Raw genomic sequence first — 12,254 nt, forward strand, 5'->3', positions numbered from 1 at the left:
CTGGGCACACAAATTATGATACCATGAAGTCACTTTTAAATCTATAGACAATACACATTTACTAAAAGAAAACAAATTTTGTTCATATCATTTCTCACTTCTTTCTCAGTGTACTGTTCTGACAAGAAATGAGCTCACTTCCATAGTGATTCATGTGCATTTATGTAAATAACATAATTTATGTAAATAACACTACTTGTTCATTCTGCAATCAAAGTGGATAAAAAAGCACAGTTGACAAATGAGATCCTTTAAATGAGATTATATAATTTGCATATGAGGTGCCTTCTTCCAGAATAACAAACCTATGTTAAACTGAATCAGCCAAAAAAAAAAAGCATAATGGTAAAATAACCCTATAAAAGACCAATTTAACTCAGACAGCATGTAGGAAACTATAGGAGTTTCATCAAATCCAGGAAGAGGAGCGAGCATTCTAATTCTCTTAATGCCTTTGAAAAGGCTCCATTATAACTCAATATTGTCATTAGGTAATCTTAGGTAATATAATTACCTTTCTCAGTCTATAAAAATTAAGTACACATTTGCTCATGAAGTATCTGTGTGAAATCTACATTCTCTGCCATTGTTTGCCATCAGAAAATGCAAAAATCCAACCTTTACTAGTCTTAAGACCATGTACATGTCTCAGATGTCATGGCCCGGCAGTGCTTTTCCCGGCACTTAGGCTGAGATGTGGATTTGTATGGAGAGGATTATGCATGAACTGCTTAAAGAAATAAAGACGTGTTGATTTACGTGTAGTAGACAACCATGCTGAATGTGTCCGTGTGCGTGTATCATCACATTTTCGTTTGAGTGACAGAGTCACCAATGTTGATATCTTCAAAACCCTGATTATCAATGCCATGTTTGGAGAGTTGAATATTTAATTTCTCACTGTTGGAGTATTCAGCACTGTTGGTTGTCGTTAGGGGCTCGACCTTGTCAAAGTTGGAGAAGTTCACGCGATATTTGCCCTCTTTGTTGCGAGAGATGGTGGGGAGGAACTGGTAGCCCCACATGATCTCCTTAGGGATGTAGGAAGTCCTGACCTGGCAGGAAGAGCTGGTGGATTCGGCTGTCCCGTCCAGGAACACCACCAGCTCAAACTCCTGCTGGTGCAGAGTGTCCACAGAGAACTCAGAAAATGGACTTGTTTTGTCAATCACATGATAGAGGGTCAAAGGGCATATAAAGAACAGGCTGTCCTTCCCAGCATCCACTGTGAAGTCAATATGAACCTGATCCAGGATGACTGTCTTGCCTTCAGGTGAGATTAGTGTCCTAATCAGCTTGCCGTAGACCTGACTCCCGATCATCAGGGTTTTGCGTAGGTTGGCCACTTGTATCTGCAGGCAGAGGGTGTCATTTTTAGGGCAGATGACAGCCATTTTGCTAAAGGTGATGGTCTTGGCTCTTCTCTTGGGCAGGGTGATTTTGGCCATAACCAGTCCACACCAGAAGCAGTTAATAATTGATCCCACCAGAGCCTGAATGATGACTAGAGCAACAGAAACAGGGCAATTTGCGGTGATGTCTCGTCCGCCGTAGCCCACCGTTGTTTGCGTTTCCATGGAGAAGAGGAAAGCGCTGGTCAGGTCAGTGACATTATTGAAGCATTTCAAGGTGTTTGCTGGTTGGACTTGCCAGGACAGTTCCCCATTGTTATGAGCGATCCAGTACCAGCAGAGTGCAAAAATGAACCAACTTAGAGTGAAGGAGCCCACGAAGAGAACAATAACAAAACGCCAACGGATCTCCATAAAAGTAGTCCATAGGTCAAGAGCATAGGCAAAGAAACTGGTGGATCTCACACTGCAGTATTCGATGTTGCAGTGGCCATCTTTGGTGACCAAACGACTTTGGTAAAGACGTCGCTCAGCTAGGTACTTGCAGAGCAGCTGTGTCAGGGAGTTCTTCATTTCCACACCACAGATTGTCCAGTCTGCAGAGAGAGCACACAGATGTGACTACACTGTGCAGGAAGAACAGCATTATATGTAGCCAAGTATTCAGCAAAGGGTCAGTGGCCTGTTCTTCCAGAAAGCTTTGCCACCCTTTGGTCTGATTAGTTTATGCAAGTTTCAAGGACAGTGAAACTTCCTGGGTGACACCCTTCCTGGTTCCACAGAGAAGGAGATCAAGGACTACAGATGCTGCTTTACACTGAAACCTGAATGTTTACTTTGGTGGCAAAAATGTTATTTACTGCACCGCAATTACTAGATAACATCTATGTTTTAGACATTTGCCTTCCTTTTCTAAACACGTCAGTCTCGATATTCTGTGGTGCCTGTAACTGAGTAGTCAGAACACCAGGGAGAGACCTAGAGAACAGTTTGCCACATAGAGACACCATACAAGTGACTAGTACATAGATGACAACCAGGATAATCAAGTCCGACCACATATAGCACAGGTTGTTGTAGCCAAAGCTACCTAGGCAGGTAATCGACCTCTAATAAAAGATGCCAAACCTGATGGGAGACATGACTTGACTCATGATAATGCACTCCCTGCAGTGTGGGAGAATGGTACAATAAATGTAGCAGTACGCACGCAAGCGACACAAGTAGCATTTTTTGCAGTAAGTGTAGTGAAATGTCATGTAGCCATTTCAAAGCTTACATTGTTAATCTAGTCAGCAATAGGCTTGATGGAGGTTTTCAGGTTTCAACTGTGTTACTACCATCATAAATCTGACTGAAGAAAAGATGGGAGCAGGATTAAAAAAGACAGTGACATCTCGGGTCCATTCACTCCTCACAGGAGGAGCTGAGTGGATCTGATCATTTGCCTGAGAGTCAGGTTCTTTTATGGACATGCTAATGTAGGGCAAATATGTAAAAAAAATGCTTGCTGGCATTGGCTTCACTTTCCCCAGTGCTCAGAATCTCTTAGTCTTCTCTTGACCAAAAACAGAGTTTGCCCACCAGTGACCAATCAAAAATGTCCACATACATGTCTTCCCAAACAAAGGACAACCATCAGGAACTCACACCTGGTAGCACAGTGATTTACAGTCCTTAATAACAGTTGGGTATTGGTGGTGAGACAGGGCCAAAGTGACCATTGTGATTGCCAGAGACAACAGCTGTGAATGATTGCAAGTCTTTAAAGACCTAGGTTTGGCCATCTACTACACTAAGAGTGGAAGCAAGGATATTTCCATTTGTAATGGAGAAGGCAAGAACAATGGAGACACAGGACACACACAGGGAACAGGAGACACCAGCCGGGGTGGGACAGGCGGGAAACAAGGGGTGGAGGCAGCAGGAGACACAGGACAGGGCAGGACAAGCAGGGAACATGAAGCCCGAAAGCCAGGAGGCAGGTCTGAGGACACAGAGGAAACTGACGAAATGGCAGTGGCAGGCTTTTGGGGCACGGGAGAGCTTTGAGGAACGACCACGGGGACAGGCCAGCCAAGAGGCATGGGGACTTGTGGAATAGCTTCTTCCACTCCAGGAATAGGAACCAGCTGTGAGGCGTCCCCCGTACCAGGAAGGGGTGGGTCTGGGGATGCTGCTGCGGCAATCAGCGGGAACAGGATCAGGATCAGACTGATGGCGTCTTTCATGCCGGGAACAGGAACAGACTGGGTGGCTTACTGGATAGCCACAGGTACAGACTGGGTGACCCTGGAGGAACACACAGATACAAAACCCTCTCGACAGTTCTCAAAGCGGACACGGGCTTTGGGGAGCTCGCGTTTGCGCTTGAGCACACACCGAGTGCCTATCCATGGATTGCCTGTGCATTCACTCCGCCTACTCACAACTTGCGCCGCAGGGCGCTCCCTCCTGCAGTGCTGGTCAAGACGGGCAGACTCTTGGCACTTACCTAGGATCTCATTGTCATAAAAATACACGAGATCCTGTTTTTTCCAGGAACGACAAGATGCCCGTGTACCCGCAGCGCCAAGGGATTTGCTGTCTCTGGTTTGGTGGTGCTGAGACATAACAAACTCGGACTGTCAGGAAACAGCCTGAGTTTCATCTCAGCAGAACAACTGCCTCCCTGAGTCTCGCTCTCTCGCTGCGTCCTTGTTAGGCTGTTCATTCTGTAACGGTGAGCAGTAAGGAGGTGGACACGTGCGGAGAAGAGCGAGATTTATTAGGGGCAAATCCAGATTCAGAGTCGTTATAACGGTCCAAGGTCATTGAGCCAATATGTAGAGTACTGGGATACATGATAAACAAACCAAAGCACATGAAGGCAAACAGGGGAAGCAGGCTATAACAGAGACTAGGAAATAACACATGGACTTAAGGAAAAACAAACGGTTAGAATAACACACGGGCTAACAAACGAAGGCTTTGATAAACAGACAGGCTTTCAAACATATCCATACATACATTCAAACATTCATCCAAACAGCCAATGAACAGCAAAGACAAAGGGCACCAGACAGGGTTTAAATACATGAAACTAGAAACTAGAAACGAGGAACAGGTGAAAGTAATGACGCGCGAAGAAAACCAAACGAGGGGCGGAGAAAACGAAACTAAGGAATGGAACAAAAATAATACATATGACCATATGACCAAGGAACAGGGAAGCCAATTTCCACTGCAAATAAATAAAGGTTTTGTGGTTTCACCCATTTGGTATTGCAGTTATTATTATTATTATTATTATTATTATTATTATTAGTTGCATTTATATAGCACCTTTCTCAAACTCAAGGTCACTTTTTACAAATATCAATACAAATTTTTTTTTTTTACACACTGACACACCTGATGAGAAGCGGCAGCCAATCTGCACGCGGCGTACTCTCGATCATAAACCACAGGGGGACTGCACCGGGTACAGGGAAAGGGGAGGAGGTTAAAACCAGGACAGGGCACCAACCATCACTGGACATACACACACATTTTATATATGTACATATACAGGACAATTTAGAGTATCCAATCAACCTAACCGACGATGCGTTGTGTGGTTTTGTTTATGTTTGTATTTTGGTTTAGCCTCTGCTCTGCCTTGTATGTGATGGTGGTTTTCTACATGTGATTTTGTTACATTTTCATGTTATTAGGCTCTCCTTTTTGTTTTTTTGTCTTCGAGTTGTTATATCGACAATAACTATGAAACTTCCTTAAATACATGGAACTTAAATAAATGACAATTTTCATTTTGCGTCTACATGCGCCTCATCCTATAAAGAGCGAGGACTGGGCTTTCTGGAGATAGTACAGCCAATACATCAGCTAATTGAAGTTAATGCTAAAATATTAAGTTAAATATGCTTGGTAAAACCATTTTACTAAATTAATGGAATTTTCCTGGAGGCTTATAATAATAATGAAGGCTTAACTAATGTCACAGGTCCGCATTTATACAACTAATACAGCAAAGCTCTAACCTCATTATTCATACTGTTCTCAGAAATATCAACCCCAGCAACTCAAATTAACATTTAAAATGCTAAAGAGTAACACCCCTGCACATCCCTTCTAGATAAGACAGTGTAGGTTTTATGCTTTGAAGAAGCTATATTTATGACTAAAATCTGGGTTTGTCCAAATAGATATGATTTCCAGGAAGGCCTATATGTCAGCCCTTCCTGAGTCCCTATCTAATACAGGAACAGAATTATTTGAAAATCTATTTTGCATAACACGTGAGTCAGGTATAGCAAGCAGAGATTTCAAGCCATAAAAGGAGACTCAGGTGGCTACAGCTTTAGACTGTGTATGTTAATGTCTCACCCAAAGAAAATCCCATTCACTATGCTGGTTGCTTTGCACACTCCACTGTGGAAAGAATGTTATGTTTTGTTTTGTTTTGACTTGTTTTTTTTGGCACGCAATTAAATGTTATCCAATTTCAGGTTAACAGAGGTTTGTGTGTGACGTGATGAAGGCGTGAAAACTAATGCACAAATAATAGAACACAACACACATGGAATACACATGGAAACAAGCAGAATATACAAAACAAGAAACAAAGAGCAAAACACTGCAATGTAGAGCGTGTGATGCACACAGAGAAACGTCTAACAACACTGTAAATGTATTGTTGTACATGTTGTATTGTTGTATTTATAGTTTAAGAAGAAATGAAGATACTGAGGTGGTAACCAGAGGAGACTGAGCACCGTGGACAATGTTAAAGTAATAAGCATGATGAAACCAGATTGTCTATCTGGCTTACCATCCACACCAGCAGAAGGCCTTCAGCCAGTGGACCTGCTTCAGAACAAGTTTTTTGTAGAGAATTCTTACATACTTCAGATGTCATATGTATCACAAAATCTAATTAGTTAAAAGGGAACTTTTAAATTAAGAGCGCATGTACGTTTACATGCACTTAATAATTCGATTATTATTAAGTTATCTGATTAAAACAGATTTTGTCAGTAATTAACGTGTTTATATACACTTCAGTATTCCAATAGTGGGAAAACTCTGGGTTTACATGAATCAATAATTGAATTTCTACTTTGCAACCAACCAATAATCTCACAGAATTATGGGACGTAAACTTCAAGCTTCTTGCAACAGCTCTTTATAAACATGGACCGACAATATGGATCTTTGGCTTTTTGATTTCTCATGGCTAAAAATAGTGTGCAATTCAAATTCTTCATTTCCTCGTACATATACCGCATTTAAGAGTCTCCCCTAAAACCATTTCATGGATTTATGATGTCCAATAATTAATTTATGATGTCCATTTGGGGTCATTTGCCCAAAGGTTCAGGGAACCGCTTCTCTAGACAAAACTCTTTCAGTTCTTGTACAGTACATTTTTTGGCACGTCTTGCTTGTATGGTTTGCGTCACATCGTGCCACAGTATTTCAATGGCATTAGGTTACAGACACTGACTCTGCCTATTCAAAATATATAATTAGTTCGTGTTGATCCTGTGTTCCGCAACAACGTCCTGCTGCATCACCCAACCTCATTTGAGTTCCGGATCATAAAACACTCTGCTGTAGAATTAACTCATGCAAGGTGGAATTTATTGTCCCCTGAAAGACCGTGAGTCGTTCAAACCCAGTGGAAGCAAAGTGGCCCCATGCCATTACACATACCCTGCGGGATGGTACTGTGGGACGTCTGATTGGCCTTGATCAAAACAAACAAAAAAAAGAATCAACCATGTTTTTAATGGTTTCCCCCCTTCAGTGTTTCCTCATGGAAGTCTCATGAACGCAGGCAAGGCTTTACCTGCAGACAGCCCGAGCTGTCAATCACGGGTGTCTGTATGTTGATCTTCACAGAAGGGCCACCTCTGGGGAGGTGGGCAACGGTACCGATGTCCTCCCTCTGTGTGACGGCATGTGGCCGGACAGGAGCCCAGGAGTTTATGTATACTTTTCCAGCATTTCCCAGTATTACGAATCTTTCCAGTCAGCTGAAGTGTTTTACATCAAGCCATACTGCATTTATTTTTCTGTTAAGTAAGTTTTTTTATTTATTACTATGACTTAGATCAGGTCTGGAATTCACAGAGGGCAACACAGCAATGCCAGGAGGCAAGTGATTTGTTTTTCAGTCATAGTCTTTTAAAAATAAATGTGCATTAACTTTGTCAGTATTCAGTCGTCGTGGATTCGTTTTAGTCCAATTTGCTCTGACAACTAAAATGCGATGTCATTCCTCTTTTGAGCTTTCTGACAATAACAAGTGTGCGTTTTCAGCTCTGAAACAATTTAACATTAAAATCAACTATGTGTTTTTTATGTTTCTTTTTTTTAGAAAAACATATTCAATGTGGCAACAACGTCCTCACAATATTGTGTTCAATTTGTTATATTTATCAACATCAGACTGAAATTAAAATCGTTTAAATGTGTTTATAGCATCAACTGTATTGTCTTGTTGATGACAGTTTACAGTTTTAATTTCACTAACTAGTTTAATATTGAAGGGAAACTAATCTGTCAAATAAATCCAGCAGTTTAATGGTTTATTTTGTTTTATTTTATCTACTGCTCGGTGTTCTATTGGATGTATGCATGTAGCTAAAACAAACAGATTATTTTTCAAACCCAGACTTTAAAATAATGTCAGGAAATTATAATAATCATGTATTCACTGGTATTGTTCTGACAAAACAACTGTTCAAATTTATGGAGAGTAGGCACAATCATCTAGATACAAAAATTTATTATCTAGAAATTATTTTGCTCTTAGAACCTTTTTGAGTGTTCTTACCCAGTAGAGAAGCTCTTCTGAGAATATACTCAGGGAGAGGAGATGTCGAGAGTACACTTTAGAGAACAGAGATGTTGAGAGATGTTCAGAGAATACCTTCAAGGAGAGATGATTCTTCATAAGACGTGTGCAATCATTCAAGTCTTTGATTCTCTCATTTCTCTTTCTCTCTCTCCTTTTAATAATTTCTGAGCAGGAAAAAGTTTCAGGAAACAAAAAATGTGTCAGTGAGTAGTCAAGGTTTGTCACAGCAGTATAATCTCTCGCTTTGTCTATCTGACTCTGAAAGTATGTTTTTGACACCTTCTTATTCCACTCTGCTCTGCCTGTCCCCATCCACCCTCCACCCCCATCCCCACCCCCACCCCCTTCACTTCTAGAAAGAGTGTATCTGTTTCCTGTAAACTGTAAAATTCAATGGGGACATCACTTACCTGAAGTCTGATTTTACATACGTCACCTCATATCAAATAACTGTTGCATAATAGGAAAAAAAACCTTTTTAAAAATAATAAAGGAACATAATTCTTTTGCACCTCCCACGCACTGTATGTTTTATCCTTTGTGTCGCCCGCTGTCTTGATCAATGTATTTATAGTGTATTTAGCGCACTGTGCTGCACTTCTCTAATTGCAAATGTTAGTCCTTGGGAGCAAAGCTTTGTTTACCACTGCTTTGTTCCCTTGTACTGTGGAGACACTGTAAATGCATCCCCTATCGTGGACACTACTAAACCCCTGGAGGACCTTCATTCCACTATACACTTGCATTGACTTGATTCAACTAGAAAATAAAGTTATATTCAATCCTAATGTACATGGAATAAATAGAACAATGTTTTGAAGGAAGTCTATATGGATAGCACGGTTATTAAGGGAGTCAACATGGATAGCATGATTTTCCAGGACATTTTGGGCTTACCAGTAGAGAAAGAATGCACCAGCAGGGAAATGCTGACCAGTAGTGAAATACTGCATTGCAGGAAAAGAAATGTGAGACATGTAGCAATTTAGTTGGAATTTTGTGATTGAGATTATTTGTGTGTTGGACTCTTGTGAGTAATATTATTAGCTTGCTGGAATTTTGTGTGTGAGTTGTGAGTACTGTAGTAAGTCATAAGTATTGTAATGGGATGTGAGAATTGTAATTGAGTTGTGCGTACTATAGTAAATATTGTTGTAAATACTGCAGTGAATTGTGAGTATTGCACTCAGTTGTGAGTGCTGTAGTGCATAAGGAAAGGCTATAGCTATGCATTTCAAGTGGGAGAGTGCTAACTTTCAAATCTATTAATGTTTATTGGAGGGTAATCATTCTCTTAAACTTCAAAGTTTCACATCATTGACTTCAGGTTTTACAATTAATGATTCCCCAGGAGACCACTTAGCACTTATACCCTCTACCAGCTCCACTGGTCATATGACCCAAATGACCCAAATGAAAAGACCCAGGACAGTTTGTTTTTGTTGTTGAGTCACAGAATTGCCCTGCTCTTCTTCTACCCAAACGACCTGAGGTTTCAGCTTTCAGCAAAGCAGGAAATGAAAGTCCCTTGTATAAAAGCACCCACTGCACTGTTAGCTGCAAGTGCTTGGCATGGTAAACCTCCTGAAACAATGGCATTAAATAGCAGAACTTCACTGGGTGCAGTAAGGGGATTGTGATGTAACGTGAGACATAGGACTCCATGTTCATGAATTCTTTCTTTTAAAAAACAGGTGTTGCTTAGTCACTCAGGGATAATTAAATATGCAGCAGATCTGGGCCTTTTCCTTGGGAAAATTGCGATATAGTAAAATAACACGCAGCCACCAGTCATTGTGGTCCAACACACCTGCACACACAGATGCTGATGGTCACTGAGACTCAACTTGAATGTTCAATTGAATTGAATGTTGAATTCAATTCACTTTTTGTATTGAGGCTCATCTCTGCTCTCCAGAGCGACTCATAAAAGTGCTTTGTCATTTAAATGACAAAGCACCTTTGTAAGTTACTCTGGATAAGAGCATCTGCTAAATGCGGTAAATGTAAATGTTGTACATCATAATATATACAAATGAAGAAGGGAATGATACAGAATGCCATATGATGCTGTGTATGCAGCATATCACAGATTTGTTGATAAAAAGTGCAACTTCTGCTGTATTAAAACAAACAGATAACAGGTGTATAATTAATGGTTGGTTATTAACTGGAAAGGTGCTTCTGTCTGTCTTTGTCCAATACTTGTACTACATGTATTTCATGAGTAGAAACCATATACCACCAAAGAAAACTTTGCCACAATCTCCCTTGACTTGTTGCTTGGCAGACTGGGCTGAGTTTTACATTGGCCTTATTATGATATCTATATAAAAAAAACAGTCTGCAAATACAATAATATAGAATTGAATTGAAAGTTGTACTGATGTGTTTGGGAGGTCATGAGGATGTGGTCATAGGAGGGTGTGTATCTGTACAGTATTTACTGATGGTGACACTGAAAACAGTCAACAAACAAGAGTTTTCCAGAGACTGTTCTTTTTGCAAACATGGTCAGGGTTGAAATGCCTGAAACAATCAGGAAGTTGAGGATGTTAAACCCAGCAGAAAGATAGCTATGTTCCAAAACTGCATTCCTTTTTTTTTTTTAGGACGATAGAGTTACATAATATGAGTCATCAGAGGAAAAAACACTCAAGAATGTCAAAAATATCACAAAGCTACTAATGGGTTTCTCAGTTAGATACCCTCTGTAATAAGGCTGACTTTTGTAGAAGAAAGAAGAGGGGTCAATCTGGCGACCAGATTGTTAAAGAAATATAGGATTTATAAGAAAAGAGATTTTCTACATAATTTCTGCATATCATATGGTTCATGAACATAGACAATAATTTTGACATGCTTCCCTGAAAAGAATGGAAAATCCATTGAATCACACAGGGTTGTTTTCAGGGTTTGAAAAATAATGGGTTCTGGGGGGTTAGGCGTAGTCAAAATGCCATATAATTACATATATATATATATATATATATATATATATATATATATATATATATATATATATATAAATTACATAAAAAAGAGACTATTTACAAGAAACCCATTTTCTTTGTGTTTGAACAATTCTGACTGAAATGTTTTGATCTGTCTGGACTGAAGCCTCACTTAGAATGCCTTTATAATTCACATTATTTTCCTAAGTGCGTTATGACTTGACATTTAAATAAAGAAAAACGGCACTGAAATTGTGTGCAGTAACTAACCATAGCCTGCAGACAGGGTAGCTAGAGACTGGGTTGGCAAATGATACAATATTCCCATAAATGTGCATTACAGGAATGATTACCAGTTGGAGAATGTGGCCTCGTAATTATTACAGTGCATTTTTATATATAGTCCTAGCTTAGTCTTTTCATGGTGAGAGAAACGTTTTGTATGTATGTATGTGTATGTATGTATGCGTATGTATTTATGTGTGTATGTATGCGTGTATGTGTGTATGTATGTGTGTGTGTGTGTGTGTGTGTGTGTGTGTGTGTGTGTGTGTGTGTGTGTGTGTGTATGTCTGTATGTGCGTATGCATGTATGTGTGTATGTACGTGTGCATGCATGTATGCATGTATATATGTATGTATGTATGTATGTATGGGTACCCCAAAAAATCAGTTATCCAGGCCTTACTTGAAGTGCAGGAAATTAAAGCCTCTCCATCTCTTACACCACCATATACAATCAAAGGAAAATCCAGCATAGTCAGTTCTTTGTGCAAATGATCACAACTATGTCAGGAGTACTCACAAGGCAGAATGAGGGCTTTCTCACAGGCTGGAGCATAATGGCTAACAAAAAACAGACTAGCAACTCGCTCCACTGTGCTGACTATATTCCGCACTCATGCACTTATGTGCTAGCAAGTGGTTTTTTAATAGTAAGGAAATTATAATCACCCGAAGAAGGAAGCATCTTAGCATTTTACCAAACTGAATATTTAAAACGGCGTATGAATTTGTCATTGTAGGCCATGACAGCAGGAGCGAGGTGCCCACTCTCACTCAGGACTGCATCACACACCTGCTGCGCTCACAGTCACCCAC

General features: G+C 40.2%; 1 protein-coding gene across 1 annotated transcript; it reads right to left on the reverse strand.

Moving 5' to 3' along the window:
* Window positions 1–595: 595 nt before the first annotated feature.
* On the reverse strand, window positions 596–8,433 carry LOC113585916 (ATP-sensitive inward rectifier potassium channel 1-like). Its single transcript, XM_027023701.2, has 2 exons — window positions 8,176–8,433; window positions 596–1,948 (listed from the first exon to the last, which is right to left on the reverse strand). The coding sequence occupies exon 2, from the start codon at window positions 1,923–1,925 to the stop codon at window positions 804–806; it is 1,122 nt and encodes a 373-aa protein (XP_026879502.2). The 5' UTR covers window positions 1,926–1,948; window positions 8,176–8,433; the 3' UTR covers window positions 596–803.
* Between the last annotated feature and the right edge of the window lie 3,821 nt (window positions 8,434–12,254).

Source organism: Electrophorus electricus, chromosome 4, assembly GCF_013358815.1.
Source record: "Electrophorus electricus isolate fEleEle1 chromosome 4, fEleEle1.pri, whole genome shotgun sequence".
NCBI lineage: Eukaryota > Metazoa > Chordata > Actinopteri > Gymnotiformes > Gymnotidae > Electrophorus > Electrophorus electricus.

Coding starts and splice junctions, on each gene's coding strand:
- LOC113585916 (XM_027023701.2), bottom strand. CDS start 1,925: ATGAAGAACTCCCTGACACAGCTGCTCTGCAAGTACCTAGCTGAGCGA.